This window comes from Meleagris gallopavo, chromosome 4, assembly GCF_905368555.1.
Source record: "Meleagris gallopavo chromosome 4, MGAL_WU_HG_1.1, whole genome shotgun sequence".
Lineage (NCBI taxonomy): Eukaryota > Metazoa > Chordata > Aves > Galliformes > Phasianidae > Meleagris > Meleagris gallopavo.
Genome location: NC_139407.1, coordinates 19,967,410 through 19,987,425, shown reverse-complemented (window position 1 = coordinate 19,987,425; position 20,016 = coordinate 19,967,410). Strand labels below are relative to the sequence as shown.

At 39.1% G+C, this 20,016-nt stretch overlaps 1 protein-coding gene across 4 annotated transcripts in view; it reads left to right on the top strand.

Moving 5' to 3' along the window:
- The window catches only part of WWC2 (WW and C2 domain containing 2), an 87,653-nt gene that overhangs the window by 29,548 nt on the left and 38,089 nt on the right, over positions 1–20,016 (top strand). For 3 of the 4 annotated variants that reach the window (XR_014882903.1, XM_085222438.1, XM_085222440.1), the window contains exons 3-6: positions 10,794–10,997; positions 11,833–11,909; positions 16,470–16,549; positions 19,586–19,715. Coding sequence is in view for 3 of the 4 variants with exons in the window: in XM_085222438.1 (XP_085078564.1) it covers positions 10,794–10,997; positions 11,833–11,909; positions 16,470–16,549; positions 19,586–19,715 (491 nt within the window). In the remaining variant the exon portion in view is untranslated. Of the gene's footprint in view, positions 1–10,793; positions 10,998–11,832; positions 11,910–13,652; positions 13,780–16,469; positions 16,550–19,585; positions 19,716–20,016 lie in introns of those variants that run through there. The other variant, XM_085222441.1, reaches the window with a different exon arrangement.

The following is a 20,016-nucleotide window of genomic DNA, read 5'->3' as shown; positions in this document are numbered from 1 at the left end:
CTTAAAATTCTCATTGTACGAGTGTACTCATGTTCTTTAGCTTTTGATTTTGCTAACATTTCCTGATTTTATTGAATAATACGGTTAAAAAAGCAATACAAAAAGTCACACAAACCTCTTATTCCACTTAATTTCATATGTCTACAGGCAAAGCCATCACTTTCACATTTTTCCAGTTTTTCTACAGGGTTTTCAACATCAGCCTTTAAAGTGGGTGCAAACATTTGCGCTCTTTAAGATTGGGTTTGCAAACACTTTTAAGCTGATATAATCTCTGAAAGAATTGGTCCTGCTCTGTTGCTACCTCTGGCCTTTTGTTCTGTCTCTGCAGTGTTTTTGCTTATACTGGCATGAATATTTGCATGGCCAGACAGTGAATCAGATCAGGGAGCTGATTGGAGTTGAAACTAATCCGGCACGGAAAAAAAAGTTCCTGTTTGTTCTCCTTCCCACACCCCTCTTTATGCAAGCAAGGGAGGGAAGGTGACCTGGGGATAGGAATGAACACTCAGGACAGCTTTTTGAGGTAGCACTGGTTAAAGATATTTTGAAATGACACCCTTGAACTTTCATCTGGTGTGTGCCCTGCGCAGGCTTGCCAGGAAGCAGTTTTGGCTCTGTGATTTCCAGGTGCAGTTCTCAGTGCCAGTTGCAGTTATCATCACTTGCTGTGGTTCCTGCCCCCACGTCGTGTCAGCGTGACTGTAGGGAACGATGGGCAAATACTCTGCTTCCTGAGGTGTGTGAGCCCTCCTCCCCTTCCTTCCCCACTGCTGCTTAGCTTTTCTTGTATGGCTCATTGTGTGGGATGTGCAACCATGGGCAGCTGCAGAAAGGGAGAACTTGAAGTGTCAATCTTAAGCTTGTTCTCTCTTCTGGGCCAGGAGCAGATCTCGAGAGTTGGTGGGGCTTCAGTGTGTAAATGTGCTTGTTTGCAGATTTTAGCTGCCAAATTTCAGTGGGCTTGTGGTTTTGATTTGAAAGGAAGGATGATTACTGATGTCCTTGTACAGCTCTTTGTAATCAGAATTGTTCGCTATCTGCAGAACTTCCAGGTACATTTTACTGAGTCTGTGTCGTCTTATACTGATGTTTTGTTTGTTTCTGAGTGGGTCCAAATAACAGATCTCAGTATCTAAAGATGAATGAAAACCAAAGCAAAAGAAAAAGCTAGCAATTATAGACGTACATAGATGTATCAGTCTATTGCAGAACTTTGATCCCTCAAATATTGCTAAAGATACCAATGTCCTATTAAAAAATATGAAAATAAATTGAAGTGTTGGAATTCTGGTTTTCATTCTTAAATTCTTGAAATTTGAGAGATCACTTTGTAACAGGACTAGTTGATTTCCACATTAGTATTAATGGTTTTCAGGAAGGTTGTTTCCTTTGCATTTTTACAGAGTTCAGAGAATAAAGTCCTGTTGCTGTAAACCTTCTTTCTTTCTTAAGACCTTTGGTTTATCTGAAAGGCTTCTACTTTTCTGGCTCAACATAAATAGTCTGAGAGAATCCTGGGCTGGGACAAGTTCTGCCTTGCTTTCAGTACGCTGTATATTCCTAAATAATTCATCTCCTTCCAAATTTGATTTTCAGGCTCAGGAATAACCAGGCAAGAGGTTGTTTCCTTTGTGGCACTGATCTCTCTAATTGAGAGAAAAGTACTCTGCTCTTGGTACTGCTTAGTGGCAAAGGTATTAGAAAGGAGCTGAGTGGCAGTATTTAAGAGAGAAGGATGGGAAGTAATTGCTGCTCCTAACCCAGCTCTGTTTCAGTTCATTGCATCTTCCCCCCCTGCTCAGTTCTTTACTTTTTATTCAATATAATTTTCTCCCTGCCCTGTACCCCTAACACTTTTCTTCAAAATAGAAAAAGAATGCACTTTCTGGTCCTTTCCCAGTGACTGTTTTCTGCCACCACTTCCTCTGCAGAGGAAAAGAAAAATATATCAGGGTGATGCTAAGAGGTCAGGAAACAAAGAGTTACAGGGATTTGTGTCTACTTAGCTGGAGACTGGAATTTACTGAAGATCCTTATTTCCCCACTTACTTTCCTTCTTTCTTAGAATTTCAAAGCCTTGCTGTTTATATATGCTGTTTGACAATATGTTTAGCTACCAGTGTTCTATTTCTTGCTGTGACCATAAAGACTTTCATACCATTTGCTGCTGGTGTGACTGGTTTATCTGTCACAGGGACTTTGTAGATAGACTGACGCTTCTTTGCACCAGTGTGGGGTTTGGGTTCACCTACACATGTGAATGTTATGCCAGATTATATTCTCAGGGAAGAAAGAAATACGGAGATGCCACCTTGAGTCTGCAATTAGAGTTAGTTTGAGAGAGTAGGATAGTGTATTTTACTCTTAAGTGTTGGGGCTTAACCCAGCAGGTGGCTCAGCAGCACACAGCTATTTGCACATTTAGCCCTTCCCAGTATGTTGGGAGGGTAAAATTAAAAAAAAAAAAAAAAAAAAAAAAGTAGAACTCATAGGTTGAGATTAAAAAAAAAAAAAAAAACTAAGAGAAAAGTAAGAGGAAAAAAGAATTATAGCTGTGTGTGTGTATCTATGTATCCCATCAGAAGATAACGTGTGTGTATATATAAAAAAAAAACATATCTCCATCAGAAGAGAGGGGTGGCCAGCAGGGACAGGGAGATGATTATCCCTCTCTACTCTGCCCTCATGAGGCCCCAGATGGAGTACTGCATTCAGGTCTGGGGTCCCCAATACAAGAAAGACAGGGAGATGTTGGAGAGGGTCCAGAGGAGAGCCACAAAGATGATCAGAGGGCTGGAACACCTCTCCTACAAAGACAGGCTGAGGGAGCTGGGCCTGTTCAGCCTGGAGAAGAGAAGGCTGCAGGGTAACTTCATTGCAGCCTTGCAGTACCTAAAGGGAACCTAAAAAAATGAGGGAAGTCAACTCTTTACAAGGGTAGATAACAGCAGGACAAGGGGAAATGGTTTTAAGTTGAAGGAGGGAAGATTTAGGTTGGATATCAGAGGGAAGTTTTTTATTATGAGAGTGGTGAGGTGCTGGAACAGGCTGCCCAGAGAGGTTGTGGATTTCCCGTCCCTGGAGGTGTTCAAGCCTAGGATGGATGGGGCTCTGGGCAGCCTGGTCTAGTATTAGATGTGGAAGTGGTGGCCCTGAGTGCAGCAGAGGGGTTGGAGATTCATGATCCTTGAGGTCCCTTCCAACCCTGGCCATTCTATGATTCTATGATATATATAACAAGTGATGAACAAGCAGTTGCTTACCGCATGCTGACTGATACTCAGCTAGTTCCTGAGCAGAGTCATTCTGTACTTTGAGCTACCCTCTCTTCAAACTTTCTTTCTGCATGATGTCATATGGTACAGAATATCATTTCGGTGTGCTTAGGCCAGCTGTCCTGGTCCTCATGCAGCTCCTTGTGCCCCCACCCTCTCACTGGCAGGACAGTATGAGAAGTTGAAAAACTGGAACAGCCTTGGCTCCATACACCACTGCTCAGCAGCAACTACAGACATCAGTGTGTTATCAACATTGTTCTTCTCCTAAAACACAAATATAGCATTGTACCAGACATTATGAAGAAAATCAACTCTGTCCCAGTTGAAACTAAGTGTGTACTGTTTGTTCCAGTGATACATCACACTGTCTTTTAAGCAAGTGGTGCCATGCAAGCATTTGGGAAAGAACTGTAATGACTCTTTACAGTCAGCAAAAACCCATGGTGAAAACCCAAGTACAGTGTATCTATCCTGAATCTTACGGGCTGTTATCTTACCCGCCCTCTGGCAATAGAGAGTCCCATTTAATAGGGAGGGATTAGAGTAATCTGATCTGCGCAGTCAACCAAAGGAGGGCTAAAAGAGTGAAGATTCTGGATTAAAAATGATGTTATCTGCTAACGTTTATGTAAAAATTATACTTGCTCTTTTTTTTTTTTCTCATGTTGTATTTCTGACAGCTGTAGTAGTAGAATATTACCTACCTACTGGGTAACGTAGAGCAAAATGCTCAGTTTCTGCTGCATTTGACTCCGAAATGTATAAGCATACGCTATCACGTCGTCTAGAGACAACTAGCATGCCATAAGCATAACATGTTCAACGTTTCTTAGTAAAAATCTATGAATAAATATTTCCTAGAAATCTGGTCGTGCTCACTCAGTAAAGCTGAGAAACATTTTCATTTTCATCTCTCTCATGGTTTTGGCTGAGATTGCATTAGTTTTCTTTGTATGTCTTTGCTGTGCTTTGGATTTTTTGCTTAAAATAGTGGCAGCATCACGTTGTGATGATAGTCGCTGCAAAGCGGCAGGATGTCTCAGCTCCTCGTGCTGCCCTGCCAGAAGGGGGCTAGAAGAGCACAAGGAGCTATGATGGGACAGAACCAGGACTGCTGGCCCAGGCTGACCAGAGGGATGGCCCATACCGTATGGCATCATGCTCAGCAATGAAAGCTGACAGGAGACAGGAAGACAGAGGAGAGAATGGTGGGAGTGCTGGCATTAGTCTCCCTGAGACATGCATGATGAGCCCTGCTTTTCTGGGAGTGACTGAACTGCTGATGAGGAGTGGGAAATAAATTCCTTCATTTGCTTTGCTTGTATGCACAGATTTTTCTTTACCTAGTAAACTGTCTTTGCCTCAGCTCACGAGTTCTCAGAGTGTTACCTTTTTGATTCTTTCCTGCATCCCATCTGGGGAGAGAGAGCAAGCAGCTGGGTGGTGCTAGGAGCCTGCTGACTCTTTCTCAGTAAAAGCACAGAATTATTTTATGGAAAAGTGAAGAAGGTATCTGGAAGAGAGGAGACATTGCTCTTGTGTGAATTCTATGGCAGGAAACAAACTGTAGAGCTCAGTTCAGAGCATACTCATGCTCTGAATAACCTGATTTACCTTCATGTCTCTCCTTAGAGCTCATATTCCATCTTATTATGTGGTAAAATGTGATTTTCTTTGAGTATGCAGCGATGTTTTAGATCATTTTAAAGGCACTCTATATGTCATCTTGTTGGGCTGCACGGTTTTATTGAAACTGCTTCTCTGTAATGTGGTGCTCTTTATTTTTATGTACCTATTGAAAAAATGCATCTTTTTGAAACAATGTAATATTTCTTTGTGAATTCCTCCTCAAATTTATGGGTGCAAATTGCTCTTATTCTTTGAGGTTGAATACTAAGCATTTTTAAAAGGAGGGGAGTGAAGAGAAAAAGGAACAGGAAAAAAAGTTGTTTGGAAAGCCTCTGGTATGTAAACAATGAAGTGCATTCCCCGTGCTAGTCCAGGAACACGCTGTTGTTCTCCCTGAAACTGCTACTAGTGCCTTTGTTCCTTTACTGTTCTTTAAGGCTTGCATCTCAGCTATTTGCAATATTTGTTATAGATGAAGTATGATGAAATAATATTTACATTGTTTTTTCCTATCTGTACTATTGTCCGATGGCAGGCAAAAAAATGGAGATTTGAAAGCCAGTTTGCTTATCAAGAAACACAGGATATACTTGTAAAATAAACATATCCATAGTGATTATGTAACGCTGCTTATAAAATTGCTTTCACCACCCTTCATTGAGCTAACTTAAATCACCCCATGATGGTTGGTATCAGATACCAGTTTTCCTCTCCTGATGTTATATATCAAAGGGTTGTTGATGGGTTTCTGTATGTGCCATTTTGAGACGTTTTTTGTGCAGGATACCCCTACAATCTCTGACTGCAGCTCCCCTCAGATTGGCCTGACTACAGCATTCTCCAGGGACTTGCCCTCAGCATACTGTGAGCTGTTTTCCAGATATGCCCTCCTTCTCAAACCAATTCTGTAGAATAGCTGCAATGTTAATACAACAAGGGTATCAGAGACTATTCAAACACCAACCCAGATTTAGCTCACGTGCTTCCTTCAGTTACTGTGCTTTGGGAGAACCATCAGGAACAGAGGACTCCGCAGTGTAGTTGGTTAGTGGGTCTGAGTTTTTGAGGCCCATGCTGTTTCCTGCACTTGGACTCTGATGGATAATAGTTCTGTTATTGAGATTCTGATAGGCTTGCTGCTGTCAAAAGAAAGGACCTCCATTTCATTCCCCAGCTGGATTCTTCTTTCTTCTTTATACTGGCTTCTTGGACCTCCAGTAACCTGGCACAATTCACCTATCCTGCTAGGAAATTATACACATACTTTTATCTTCAGGTTTTGGCCCAGTGAGTGTTTAGCTGGACCTAGTGTGATGAATAGGCTTTGTGGAGGGTTGGGTGAACACCAGTGCCTGTGCAAAAGAACACAGGAATGGGCAGTGTTGGGGAGTACGGGTGAGATAACATGATGCAATCTGTAGCCCCAAAAATGGGCTCTGATGGCAACCGTACAGGTCCTGTGTCTCTGTGCCTCGTTTCTACCCAGGTCAACTGGTTTCCCTTGGACCTGTTACATTTACTAATTGGAATAATATGGGCATGTGATTAAACAGGTGAGAGATTTGTCATCTGGATGTAAAGTATAATACCACAATGTTGTCTCTGCCTGCCATGCATGTGTTCTTCTCAAGTGGTGGCATTTTTTTTTTGTAAGGCCCCCCCTTTCAGAGTACTGGCTCTCTCAGCTGTGTTACATAAAGGCAACCTGCCTGACTGAAGACAGATTACATATGGGTCATTCTAGAGCCAATTGCCACTATTATTTTATTTGGCAAGGGGAGATGCTGGAAAAACTATTGCTTCCACATATTGTTAATCCTGTAGTAAAATGTCCAATTCTCTTATGTCTAGCAGTAGGGCGTCAGGGAGCTGTTCCCTTCCCTGTGGGATTTTCTAGTGGGATTTTAATTCCATGTGTTTTAGAAAAATACGATCTACCGCTGATAAGGTAATAGTTTCCTTCTGTTGAAGCAGACTGTAAAAATTTGGCAGGCCGTCTGGATAGCAGAGAGAAACATAGCATCTTGACTATCTAATAAAAAAAAAATTGACATGCCTGCATATCCCATATGTCCTATGTATAATATATATCCCATTTATAATTACGTGGGGTATGTGTAACAGTATACCTTGAAAAGCTTTGTTTATTCCTTTGGTTAGAACTCGCTTCAAGGGCAGTAAAGTAAGTCCTGACATTTTGGCTTTGAGTTGTTGTTTTGGCCAGATTCTTTACTCAGTCTAAGTGCATCAAACCTGGCTGGCAGTTAGCCAGGAAGATTGTATTTCATTAATAGCAGTATGATTAAAGCCAACACAGCTTGATCTTTTACACTGCAAGGCTGATAATTTCAGTTCTCAGGAATGTCCTTGGGTGGAGCGTGCCATCCTGCTATGTATGCTGTTCTGCCACTTCAGATGTAAAAACAGAAGGAAATTGATGGTTTATAAGTTTGTTTCTGTGTACTTGCAGTAGTTAAATTAATGCGTTTTAAATCAAGATCTCTTAATAGAATTGAGTAATTTTGCTTCATAAGTTGTTTTGCCAAATGATGCTAAAACCAAGTCAAATTAGGAACATATAATGTGAATAATAGATTTCCCTCTCATCCCCTGCAACATGCATTCTTTTGCTAGAGTTTAGTATTTTATGTTATGATTGAACAGAGAATGTTATAAATAAAGTCTGTTTGTTTTTAATAAATCTCTAGTCAGTGCTCTTGGCACATCCTGACGTACTACTCTTAGTTGTTTAAAGACCCGTTTTAAGGATATGCCTTTTGTTCACATCAAAGTTTATGCCACAGAAGGTATAGCAGCCAAAAGAAACAGTGAACTGTTGTAATTTAGCTATCTGGTGATTCCAAATGTTGGAGAGGTCGTGCACGGGGGTGGTTTGTCTCTTGTACGCTGCAGATGCTGGAAATCTTGTTAGCATTTTCTAGAACAGATACAACCATTGAGTTCTGTCTTGTGCTCATAATTAGTGTTTACTCCTCACCTGACCAGAAGAAAGAACATCTCCCCATCTGTTTAGCCAGCAATCTGTTTCATCCATGACTTGTATCTACTTTAGATAGGGTTGTAAGGCATTCTTTTGTAGTCACCTGGTGGAAACATCTGTCTGTACTGAAAAAAGGAATGAGCCTCTCCAAAGTTCGTTCTTATTTAACAGCTGATGAAGAATAAGAAAATGTTGGGATCTTATTTGTGGCTTGAATTTCACTCTGTGGTTTAAAGATGAAGGGTTTCCCATCTCCCTTCGGAACATTCAGCGAGCTGTTCCCTCTCTACCATGGATAAATACTTGATTTTGAAAGAAGAACTCTGCTTCTAAAAACGAAAAACCATAGGGTGTTGCAAGATACACGTGCTCAGATGGAGGTGCTTTTCAAAATGTAGTATTACAATACCAGAGTTGTTACCCATAGTTCCATCTGTGTTTTGTTGTTGTTGTGGTATAGTTTTTTTTTTCCATCTGTGTAGTAAAGATACTGTTTAAAATTCAGATGACTGAAGATGACAAATGGATAAGCATTTGGTGCAGTGCAAAGGTACGAACAACTTGCCAAACAAGTGATTTAATTTTTTGGGTTTTCCACTTTGCAATATTTGAGAAGACATAGAATGAAAAATAGTTGAGAAAGCTACTCCTGCTTGGAGAAAGCTGGCAGGAGTGTTAGTTCTGGGATAGTCATCATGCGATACCTACATGGACAGTTATCCAAAGCTCAGTTTGCTGAAGAGACACGTTGTAAAATGTGGGGTCACCTTAGGTTTGTTTATGACTATCTGAATAAAAGATATGAGGTCGTTTTATCGTAGTGTTGTTTTGCATGTGCTGCTTTGAGAGGCAAAAAGAAAATGTTTGATTGTATTTGTCAGCAATAAAAAATCATCTGCTGTTGACCAGCTTTGTCCTTCTCTTGCAGTTGCAAGGACAGGGCATCTGTAGGCCACATTTTAGGACTCTGCAGGCTATGTTTGGTCTTTGGGCTGCATGTTGAGCAATCCTCACTTAAAACCTACAAGGCAATTACCTACAACATGCTCGAAGATGAGACCTTCCAATCTTGTACGATTATTTGGTGGCTGCTGGCTGGTTGCACTCTTAAAACACAATCACGTTGTTACATTCTTCCTAAAAAAAACCCCAACGTAACTGCGTTTATCCTCTTTGATCACTGACCCATGAGAATCCTGCTTCGTGCTCTTCATTCTCCCACACAGAAAAGGACACCTCTGGAAGCAGGCCCTTCTTATCTTGTGTAAATAACTGCGAATGTGGAGGTGTGTTAAAGCACAATGGCAGTAAGTGGCCACAGACCGGGACATGTGTTGACTGTTTAGGAGAGAAAGGGTATTGATTTGCTTCTTTGTGCTCCTGATATCCTTGTGGAAAAGAGCAGGTGGCTGTAACAGGGGTGTGTGGGTGTTTCTGTAGTTATAGTTAGTTTTTTGGGAGGCATTCTTGTTGGGGTTACTGAAAAAACAACTGTATGTAAAGCTTCTCTACTTTAATCTTTTATGCACCACACTTGGCTTTATATGATTTATAGTCTGCTCCCTTTTGCTGCATACATCTAAGAAATACCTTCCCAAGGAGAAGTAATGAAGCTTGACATGTTTGTATGCGGTAGAAACAGTACCCCCCAGCACAGGGGGTACTCTTTGTGTGTTTGTCAGAGCATTAGTAGTTGCATTATGCTGCCAGTTCAGGATTTTACAGAGTTAGTTTTGTGGGAAGCTTCTTTTTATATTTGTGTCTTTGGTTTATGTGATATTAGCACCAAGAAGAGCTTTTGAAGAACTAGCAGTTAACCATTGTGGGATATTGCTATTAAGCAGAACCTGTCCTTATCAGCTTTTGCACTTATAAAATCTGTTTTCAGATATGTAGTTGAGAGAGTGCCTTCTCCCCAAGAGTGCAGTTCAGATACAGGTTAGAGCAATCAGGTTGGCTCTTTTCCTCCCATGTCTTCGGCTACACGTTCCTGCCTTTTTTTTTCCCACATTAGTTCTCACAGTGAACCAATTCAGAGAATTAAATTGGCAAAAAACTTAAGCCAGAGAATGGCCTTTTCTTCTGCTTTTTTTGCCCCCCTCCCTTTGTTCCCACCTACTTGGTTATATTTCCAGAGTGATCAGTGGGAAGGAGGAGATTCTTCAGAAAGGCAATTGGTCCCATATATCTTAGGCACCTGTCTTAACTGGAATGACATGCTGTCTGAGGATACCCCTCTCCTGCTACTGACTGTAAATAAAACTGTGTTGTATCTTGGATCAGATGCCTAATGGTGACAGGAATAGAGGTGGGAGACATGATCTCAAGAATTAATGTTCTGTTAGTTCAGTTACAGAGGAAAAGATAAACGTAAAGACTGTTTCCGTAGAGGAACAGGAGAGAGATAACCACAATAAAACATGAATAACATATGACTGTAAAAATTAATGAAATGGGGGAGAGTATTTTGAAAAAATGTAATAGCTAAGATTACGTTTCATTTTTTTCCTTCAGAAATGCATTTAATTTTAAGATGTCATTCTGAGACCTTTTATTCATCCTATTATTTCCAACAACTGGTATGCAAAAACTATGAGTGAAAAGTTTTGGGGTATTTTTAATTCAGTGTTGGGAGTGTAGGAATCATCTACATACAGCATTACATATTGTACCCCAATTCTGATTTTGCAAGTGACCACTTAAATACTGTTTTCTCTCACACTATTGTGGCAAAAAACTGATAAAACTAAGCACGTGCTTAATAACCAAAGTCAAGCTATGGCTCAGACTTTTAAAACTGAGGATTCTAAGCAAAGTAACAATTTAGCTGTGAAGACTTCAGCAGAAATACCTTTCAATTCTTCCTTTTCCTTCCTATAAAGAAACGACACAAATAGAAGATCCCAGGAAACAATGGAGGCAAGAACAAGAGAGAATGCTGAAAGATTATCTTATGGTAGCCCAGGATGCTCTCAGTACTCAGAAGGAACTGTACCAGGTGAAAGAACAGAGGCTAGCACTTGCACTGGATGAGTATGTACGGTTGAATGATGCCTACAAAGAAAAATCAAGCTCTCGTACAAGCTGTAAGTACAGTAAAATACAATGTAACCTCTTTGATCTGTGCCCTGCAGGGGATCCTGTTTCGCTTTAGGATGGGTTTTCAAGGTTTGCTATGAACATCTTCTATTCTGGCTTTTTTAGAGATAGCATCCTTTTTTTTTTTTTTTTTTTTTTTTTTAATATAAAGATATTCTGCTGGAAAGAACTCTCTCCTGTCTGATATTGAACTGCTTTGAGCCATGGTTTAGAGCAGTCTGCTCTGTTTTGTCACACAGTATGTCAGAACAAAATTCTACCAAATCTAGGTTCAAAGTAAATAGGATCTCCTGCACTTCATGGCTGCATACTGAAATGACCCTACTGTGTTGACAGGTACCTGCAGTGAACCAAAAAAGGAGTTTGCTGCTGCTTCGTGCAATAGTTTTACACCATGTATGAATTAGGGGTGAAATAGAGATGTGTGTTACAATATTGATTAAGGGATTGGCAAGGTGAAGAGCTTTCAGAGGCCTGTACTTGTTTTGTTAGCCACATCACTCTGTTAGAGGTGGATGCCCTCCAAGACCCTTAACCACCGTTGAATCCCTCCTTTGGAGCTCTCTGATAGCTTTATGTTCTTCTTATGTTGTGGCATCCACAGCTGCACCTAGTGCTCAAGGTGAGATCATACCCCTTAATGACTGCCAAGCTGCAGTGCTGACTACTCTATAAAAGGATATAGATTGGTAAAGTATCACAGTTTTTCTGTACTTTGTAGCTTTAGATCAATGTGGATATGTCAAGGAAGAGACTGATTAATGATTAAAAAATATTTAAATACTTTTTCTATAGTTTTTTTTATTACTGTTATTTTTGAAGTATTCTCAGGCTCTTCATCAAGCACAAAGTATGACCCTGATATTCTGAAGGCTGAAATCTCCACTACAAGATTAAGGGTGAGAGTTCTTAATTCATACTCATTTGTATTCTCTACGCAGGGTTTCTGTCTATAGAATGCAAAGGTTGAAATAGAGGTATCTTGCACCCCGATACTGAGACCTCCTAATATTCTCATTAAATACCTAATATTCTCACTAAATTCTCATTCAAGGGCTTGTAATGAATTTTTAAATGAATTTTTAAAACTGTCTCAGCTAATTCTAGAGAATGCACTTTGATGAAACTTTGACAGATAGTCTAATAAGATGTGGATTTAAATAAATCTGTTATCTATTTTTACTTCTATGATTTTGCTTATAAAGAAAAAGTAAAAATAACTAGGTGAAAATAAAAAGGTAGTGGGCCAAAATGCGACAATCCAGATGATTGTACACAATCTTTCTTCTATGAGAAATGTGCCGTTAGCTACATGAACTGCCTCACAAATTTCTGTTGGTTTAAAAAGCACTTTCTAGTGATGGTGTGAAAATTTATAAAAGTCAAAACATTCACGTGGTGATCAAAAGTTTTTATTCACTTTCTGAAATCATTAACAAACAAAAGTCTTTATGTGATCAGCTTCTTCCAGTATGGTCACTAACGGACTCCATGTAAAGAACTATCACTCACAGGTTAGTTTCTAGTTAATTCATCTTGTGTAAGGAGGAAACTGTGTGGAAAACATTTGAAACCTACATAGGAAATTCATTTATTTAAGCTGTGGCACGTGTTCATATGTTCTCTATGGATAACCAGAACTTTCTGCATTAGTAATGACAAAAATCAGATCAAACCATGCAGGTTAAAAGGACAGAACCTCTGTGCATAGTCCTTGAAGGGCGCTGGGATACAGATTCTGTGTGAGCAGATGTGTCAGTGTGAGCAGATGTGTCAGTTACTCAGCTCTTCCATTGCCCCCTCCTGGATTCTGCACAGTGCAGCGCTCAGAAGGCTCTGATAATAACATCCTTCTTCACCTTAGTGTAATAATTAGGAGTCTGAACAATTATTGTTTAAAAGGAATTGTGGAATAACATTTTGAAACAGTATAAATCAGAGATGGAATACACTGTAAAACTTGTCCATTTGCTGCTCTCCCTACTGCTTGCACAGCCTGTTCTTTCTTAGAGATCTCAGTCTGTAGCCCCTTATTTTTTAAGTAGAGGGTGAAGTCATTAGTAAAAAAGCCTATTTCAGCAGTGAGACTTGGAGCAAAAATTTTGGAAGCTTAGAAGTAGAAACTACAGCAATACGGACCCTGGCTGGGAGCAAGAATGAAAATATGAGGCTAGAGCTTCTTTCTAAAATCAGCGCAGCAGTAGAAGATGGTTTCCCATTGGCAAGGGAATCAATGGTATATTTAGGAAATTAAAGATATTGTTGGAGAACAATGCACATGACCAAATGTAAATATAGTCTTTTAAAAGCCAGAGGAGAAAAATTCAAATGCGTTCCTATGCTTGTTTTTTTCTATTACTTAAATCTAATAGCTCCCATCTTGGAATGCATCGATACTGAATTACCTCTTAGCTACAGATTTACACATTGTCCATTGCTCAGAGGAGAGGCAAATGTGCTAATCACAGCCAGTCAGTTTCTGGAGTTTTTTTCTCTTCATTGCTTGTCCGAGTCAAGGAGCCTAATATGCTGCTGGTTCTCAGTGCCTGATTTATTGGCAATGCAAAGTCCAAGTTGCATATGTGCCTAAAATAGGTGACCTGAATCTTGTCTGCAGACTTTAGAAGGGTGCAGTCCAAGAATATCTGTATCAGCATAAAGTGTGTTATCATCCAAACCCACTGGATTTGAGAGTCATTGAGATAAGAAAAAGTGGAGCCCTACGATGCTAGGGCTGGAAAGTGGTTTTCGAGGAAGATGGCAAGAGAGGTATGACTGTATTATATCATAGTTTACCCTTATTTGAATGTTTGAGGATGCTTTGCTAATATTCAGCCTTGTGGCATTCTGTAGTATATGCATGCATGGACTTAATGGGAAATAAAGTTAGTCATTAGCAAGCTGCTGGCCAACTAGTTAGAATTTGCACATTGATTAGTGAACTATTAGGTCAGACATACTAAATCCATTTCTCTCTGTCACACACACTCACTGAGGTTTACTGGCATCATCAGCTTAATGGTGGCTGGAGGAAAAACTCAGCATTCAAGGAATTTCTGACGTAGCCTTTGGCCTTTTCCTTATTAGCTGTGCTTAATATATGCATATGGCACCTTCTGGATACATGAGTTGCCTATTGCACAATGTGTCGTGGAGAATATATGACAGAAGTATGATAACTTCAATGAAATAAACAGGGACAAAAATTTGATATGTGATCGAAGACCATTTTATGCATATGCAACAAGTAGGGGATGAGCCTTTATAAGATAACAGGAGTTTTTTCTGATGTTCTGTTAGTGCTTGAGTACTGGGGATAGAAGGGATTAGCACAGAAGCATGCCTGAAGAGAGAAGGAGGAAGCAGGAGGTCTGTCAGGTGGCTTAAGAAGATGTGCAGATGTGGTAGGATGGGGGTAGTGCTAGTGAAGGATAGTGCTAGTGAAGAGTTATGAAAAGTGGGAGTATAAAAGTTTTGAAGGAGAAGGGAAGGAACACAAGGATATTTTTATGCGACCTACAGTGCAGTAAACACAGTCTCTCTATTATCATGTATGTCACATCTTTCCGTGGTAACCTAACTCACATTTCCTGATAATAAAATGATGATGAATTACAGCAGAGGACACTCAGAAGATGATCTTGAGGAAAATGTAAGGGCTTCAGAGAGATCCAACCCTCAAAGTTGAAAGCGAGTATGCCATCTGCAATTACAGTAAATTTACGTTTTGGATTAAGGGAAAGTGTAGTCATTCTTCATTTCTCAGCAAAGTTAAGGCTTTTTCATATTTCACGTTACTTTACCTGAAACCCAGTAGTGATATCTATTTGTTTTTTATAACCTTGCTTGGAATACTTGAGAGAGATTATTCCTGGAGCTGAAAAATTCTCATTTAGTTCTCTGTTTTTCTTAACTGTAGGAAAGTGTCATGCTAGTCAGGGGGTTAGTTAAGTTAGTAGTTAAGGAGAGCTGAATGTGTTGTTAGGGACATTGCTACTTTATCATGCTAAATAATCTGTATAGTCAAAATAAAAACAGTTTTCTGTCAAGTATAGCAGCTACTGATTGTAGTTTCTAAAAGCCTGAACCTAGCCCTAATTATCTAGTTAACAGATTTGCTTTGGAGAAAATGGAGCTTGCAAGCAGCATTTTGTTTCTGTCAAAGAAAAGTCATTAGCCAGAACTTACAAACTTGAATGCCTAAGTATAAATCACAAATCTATATGTAGAAACACATATGAAGCGTTTTAAGTCTCTTGGAAAGCTCCAGCACTGCTTATGCTTCCTACTCTTGGTTTCCTGGCACGTTGGGCATTACACTTCTTGGTTTAAATAATGGCACAAAGTAGGCAACCTTAAGTGGCTGCAAAAAGTCTTGGAACCATAATTTTGAAATCATTTTCAGTTGAAGTGGTAAAAATTCTTTATTTTAATATACTCAATTTTCAAGATGGAGTTGAGTGTCTGAAGACCTACATAAAAAAAAATCAAGCATTTCAGTGTGGTAATGAGAGCAGAACACTTCTTGTGGGCTTTTCCTTTTTTCACCTTGCTGATTGGAAAGTGAGAGAAAAAAATCTGGCTATTATCTAGAGTGCAAATCAACAGATGTTGGTGTGTAAATACTAACATTTGGGACTCCACATTTCATGTACACTTTTTCTGTTTGTGCTGAGTATGAATTTTAGTTTGTGTTAGAAGTACACTGCTAATTCAGTCCAGAAACTTTTAGTATGTTTGGAAATTGTCACATTAAAGACAACAAAAACAACAAACGAATTGCCATTCCTCAATTTAATTTCATATTAATTCAGAAGTATTTTATATTGAATATCAATATTAGTGTTAAAAAGCATGTGAGCAGGCAAATTTAGGGAAAGTAGGGAATGTTTTCCCAAAGACAGTTCTATTAAGTAAATGCATGTATTTGTGATCCAAATGTATTTAGTTATTGCTATCTTTGTGAATGTGAATGTGAACTGTGTATTTTGGGATCCAATGCCTGAAAAGCTTTATGAGAAAGGATAATTCATAGAAAAAAGCAGAGTCCACACTTTGTTTTTACGGTGTAAATGACTTAAGAGCTTCCTGGAATGAAAATGGGAAAATACAGTACGCTTAAAAATAAGCAGGAATGTCCCTGTAGGACAGTTGGAATGCATGCTTAACAAGGAGAAGTAAATTACTTGCTAAAGTTCTCTCAGGTTTAATAACACAGTGTGGTATCAATACAAATAAGGAATGTGATTTAATCTGCTTGTGTCCCTTTAATACTAAAGCATGTTGCCCATAGACATAAAGAAGAGAACAGATCTTTCTGTTTTTAATGTGTGTCAGTAGAGCAATTTACTCTTTCTTTATTTTCCTCACCCGAAGTAGAGAGTATGTTAATTGTTCAAAGCCATGCGTTATGCTGTTTGAGGAGGAATTTTCTAAGTCTTGCTTTGATTTAACACAAGGTTAAGAAGCTGAAGAGGGAACTCTCTCAGATGAAGCAGGAGCTGCTGTACAAGGAACAGGGCTTTGAAACACTGCAACAGTGAGTAATAAAAAAATAGTTGAAGTTGACTTAATTCAGTTGTATGAACTTTTTTTTCGGTCGCAGAAGTGAATACATCTTATGTGAGATTATGATGGGAAACGTGAGAATCTATAACTCTTTCTGTTGCAGTTAAAGAGCAGGAAATCTGTAGAAATAGCAAACCTATTATGCAAGTGCTAACATGAGAAATCTGTTCCTCCTTCTACTTTTTTCACAAAAGTGCTTGGTTGCAAAGAGGCAAAAGGAAAGTCAGTGGTTAAGGGTCCCTAGGAAGAATTTAGCTGCTTTGCATGTCCCATTTAACAAAACAAACAGAAAAAAAAACACTCTAAAAACTGAAGGAAGTAATTGGGTCTGTCTTTCTTCCTTCCACACATCTGCACTCAAAGAGAAAGAGGAGGATGTTGATCTCAGAGGTATAAATGGTGGCAGAACTATGCCAGGTTTGAAATGAGTCACAAGTTGAGTGTTGGAGACCTGACTTCCTTTGTTCCAGCTGCTGTGGTGCCTGGGCTGCAAACGGCTGAGCAAGGGGCGCATTTGGGGTATTGTTAGAAACCCATTCATTTATGTATTAATTTATTTATTTTCAGTCTGAGCAATCTGTGCTACTCCTGACTTAGTTGGGCCCTAAAATGGTAATAAATTAGTTTTATACAGAAGGATTCTATTCTGTTTGTTTGTTTGTTTGTTTGTTTGAGAGAAAGAAATTCTAGTCCAGGAGAATGATGGATGAAAATCATAGAATCACAGAATGGCCTGGGTTGAAAGGGACCACAATGATCATCTAGTTTCAACCCCCTGCTGTGTGCAGGGTCACCAACCACCAGACCAGGCTGCCCAGAGCCACATCCAGCCTGGCCTTTTATATCTCCAGGGATGGGGCATCCACAACCTCCTTGGGCAACCTGTTCCAGTGTGTCACCACCCTCTGCGAAAAACTTCCTTCTAATATCTAACCTAAACCTCCCCTGTCTCAGTGTTCTATCATAGTTACAGACTTGTCCAAATGGAGCAAATCTTTTTTTGTTGTTCTTGTTTTTAAATACAAGAGCATGAAGTAGATTGGGAACTGAAGCCCTTCAGCACCTTAGGAGGATGCCAGTGACATCACTGTCTTCTTTCATTTTGACTAAGGCAGAAATGTGAGATTTTGTTATTTAAATACATAAAGACTAGACTGGAGTGAGGGGAGAAAAAGATAACTGACTGAATTTATTTAAACATGAATTGGATTTCAAAGCAAAGTTTAGAAGAGAAAGACATATTGATTCTGAAGCTGAAGGTAATAAAATCTCACACTGCTGTCCCAAGATTAAAGGTTAGCCAATCATGCTGGTTTTATTATATTAATTGAACAATGAAGTATTGTTTTAAAGCAGCTTGCTCATAGGCCATTTTGATAGGAATCCAAAGCATGTTTCAGAAACTGTCAACAGCATTCCACAGAAATACAATGGGCGTTTGTTTTAAAAAATTCAGTCAGCCGCTTTTGAACAGTACTAATCCCATTAATTTAAAACAGGGAGAAGGAATATCGTATATGTCAGAGATCCTTCTTGTCCATCTTAATTATATATAGAATAAAGCAGTTGCAATTTGAATATGGCACGGCGTGTTAGTAGGCAGCATGTGGTGTATTTATTACCCAAGTGTTCATTCATGACTGCAATTGTTGGCATATCCTGTATCTGTCTGACCTTGGCAACTTGGTGTAGGTTACCAGAAATTGAGTGCTGTCAGAAAGTAGGTGTGTGCATACTTATGAAAGAGTTTGGGGAACTTTCAAGTTGAAACAAATACATCCTTGAGTAGGAATCTGAGTGCAGAGTCATGTTTTTTACACAGATTTGGTTCTGTTTTGCAGAAAAGTGGAAATGTGGAGAAAGGAAAAAAGTTACTCTCATGTCTTTAATGACTGCTTTAGAATCTTGATATATTTGTGCACAAAATTAAAAGAAAAATAGAATAATTTGTTTCAGGTGTTTTGTGTTCTTGCTCAATTGTTCATTCCTCACTCACAAGGTTAATATCTTGTAGAAGGATGATGGCTGATGATAAAAACAGAAAACCAATTGTACGATAAAGGAATGTGTTCTCTAGTAGATGGTGAAGATGCCTGTTGTTTTTAATTTTGTGAAACACAGCTGCAGCCATTTGTATGGTGCTATAAAATATTCAGTGAACACATTTCTCCAACCTCTAGTTTTACAAACTCAATTTTTTGAAGCCAATATGTAAAAACCAAAATGAAAAAAATTTGTCTCCAACTTTATTTTTAAGTTATTATTTTTAAAAAATTATTAATATTCCAGTAGTTCATTAATTACCCAGTGTATGACGTATGGTATAAATTATCCATAGATTTAGTGAGTAAAGAGAGCCTGAAGACTGGGTGAGCACAGCAGCTGCGCTAGGTGGTTAGTTCTTAGGATTAGGGTAAGTGAGATGGAAACTGAGGGAAGAATATGGTTACATGTCTTCTCTGCAAGAACAATCAGTACCTACAAGCTTGCTTGTCTGGATGTCACACTGTGTATCTGGATAGAGGAATACTGCCCATAATATATTCTGCTTCTCTAAGTATTGCAAATAGTTAATAGTATCAAAGTTGAACCCCAAAGTTGCTTCTGCGTTGCAGAGGGTTAGGGTGGGCATAGGATTTTTTTATCTTCTTGTACTCCTGGTAGCACGTATAGGAGTATTACTTCAGGTAGTGCTCTGTGCTTCGCATGTCTTTAAGACTGAATCAATGGTTTTAATGCCAACATACTCTTTTTTCCTTTTCATAAAATTTCCTGTGTCAGCAAAACCCATCCACTGTGTGTGTGTGTCGGACAGCTTGACATTTTTGCCACACAGAAAGTATTTTAATGCAGGTTTTAGTGTCCTTTTTCTCTTTGCTTGTCTGCTAAAGGAAATATTATCAGTTACTCTTGCCCTTCTGTTCTAACTATGCTTGTCTGAAACAGAACAGCAGAGATGTTAACATTATTTGCAGTATGCAGTATTAATATGCTCTTCTTTCCACAGAATTGACCAAAAAATGTCTGGAGGCCAGAGCGGGTATGAACTATGTGAGGCTAAAGCTATCCTGAGTGAACTGAAATCCATCAGAAAGGCGATAAGTTCAGGAGAGAGAGAAAAACAAGATTTAATGAAGGTATTTTCTAGGGTTTGCGTAAGTTTCATGTAGATTTGTTTCATCAGAAGGAACTTTAATGATGCTAAATACTGTACATTTTATACTTTTTAAGGGATTTTCAAAACCATGTGCCAAACTAGTGCTAAAATTTGTTTTGTGATGCAGAAACTCAAGTCTGTGACTTTCCTAATTCAAAAAGTCCCTGAATGACAGTCAGAATAGAGGTATCTGAACTTGTTGGTAATGTTGCATGTTACCTCTAAAACACTATTTAAAATATTACGTGGGTGAAACTTGAGATACATATTTTGAAATGGGT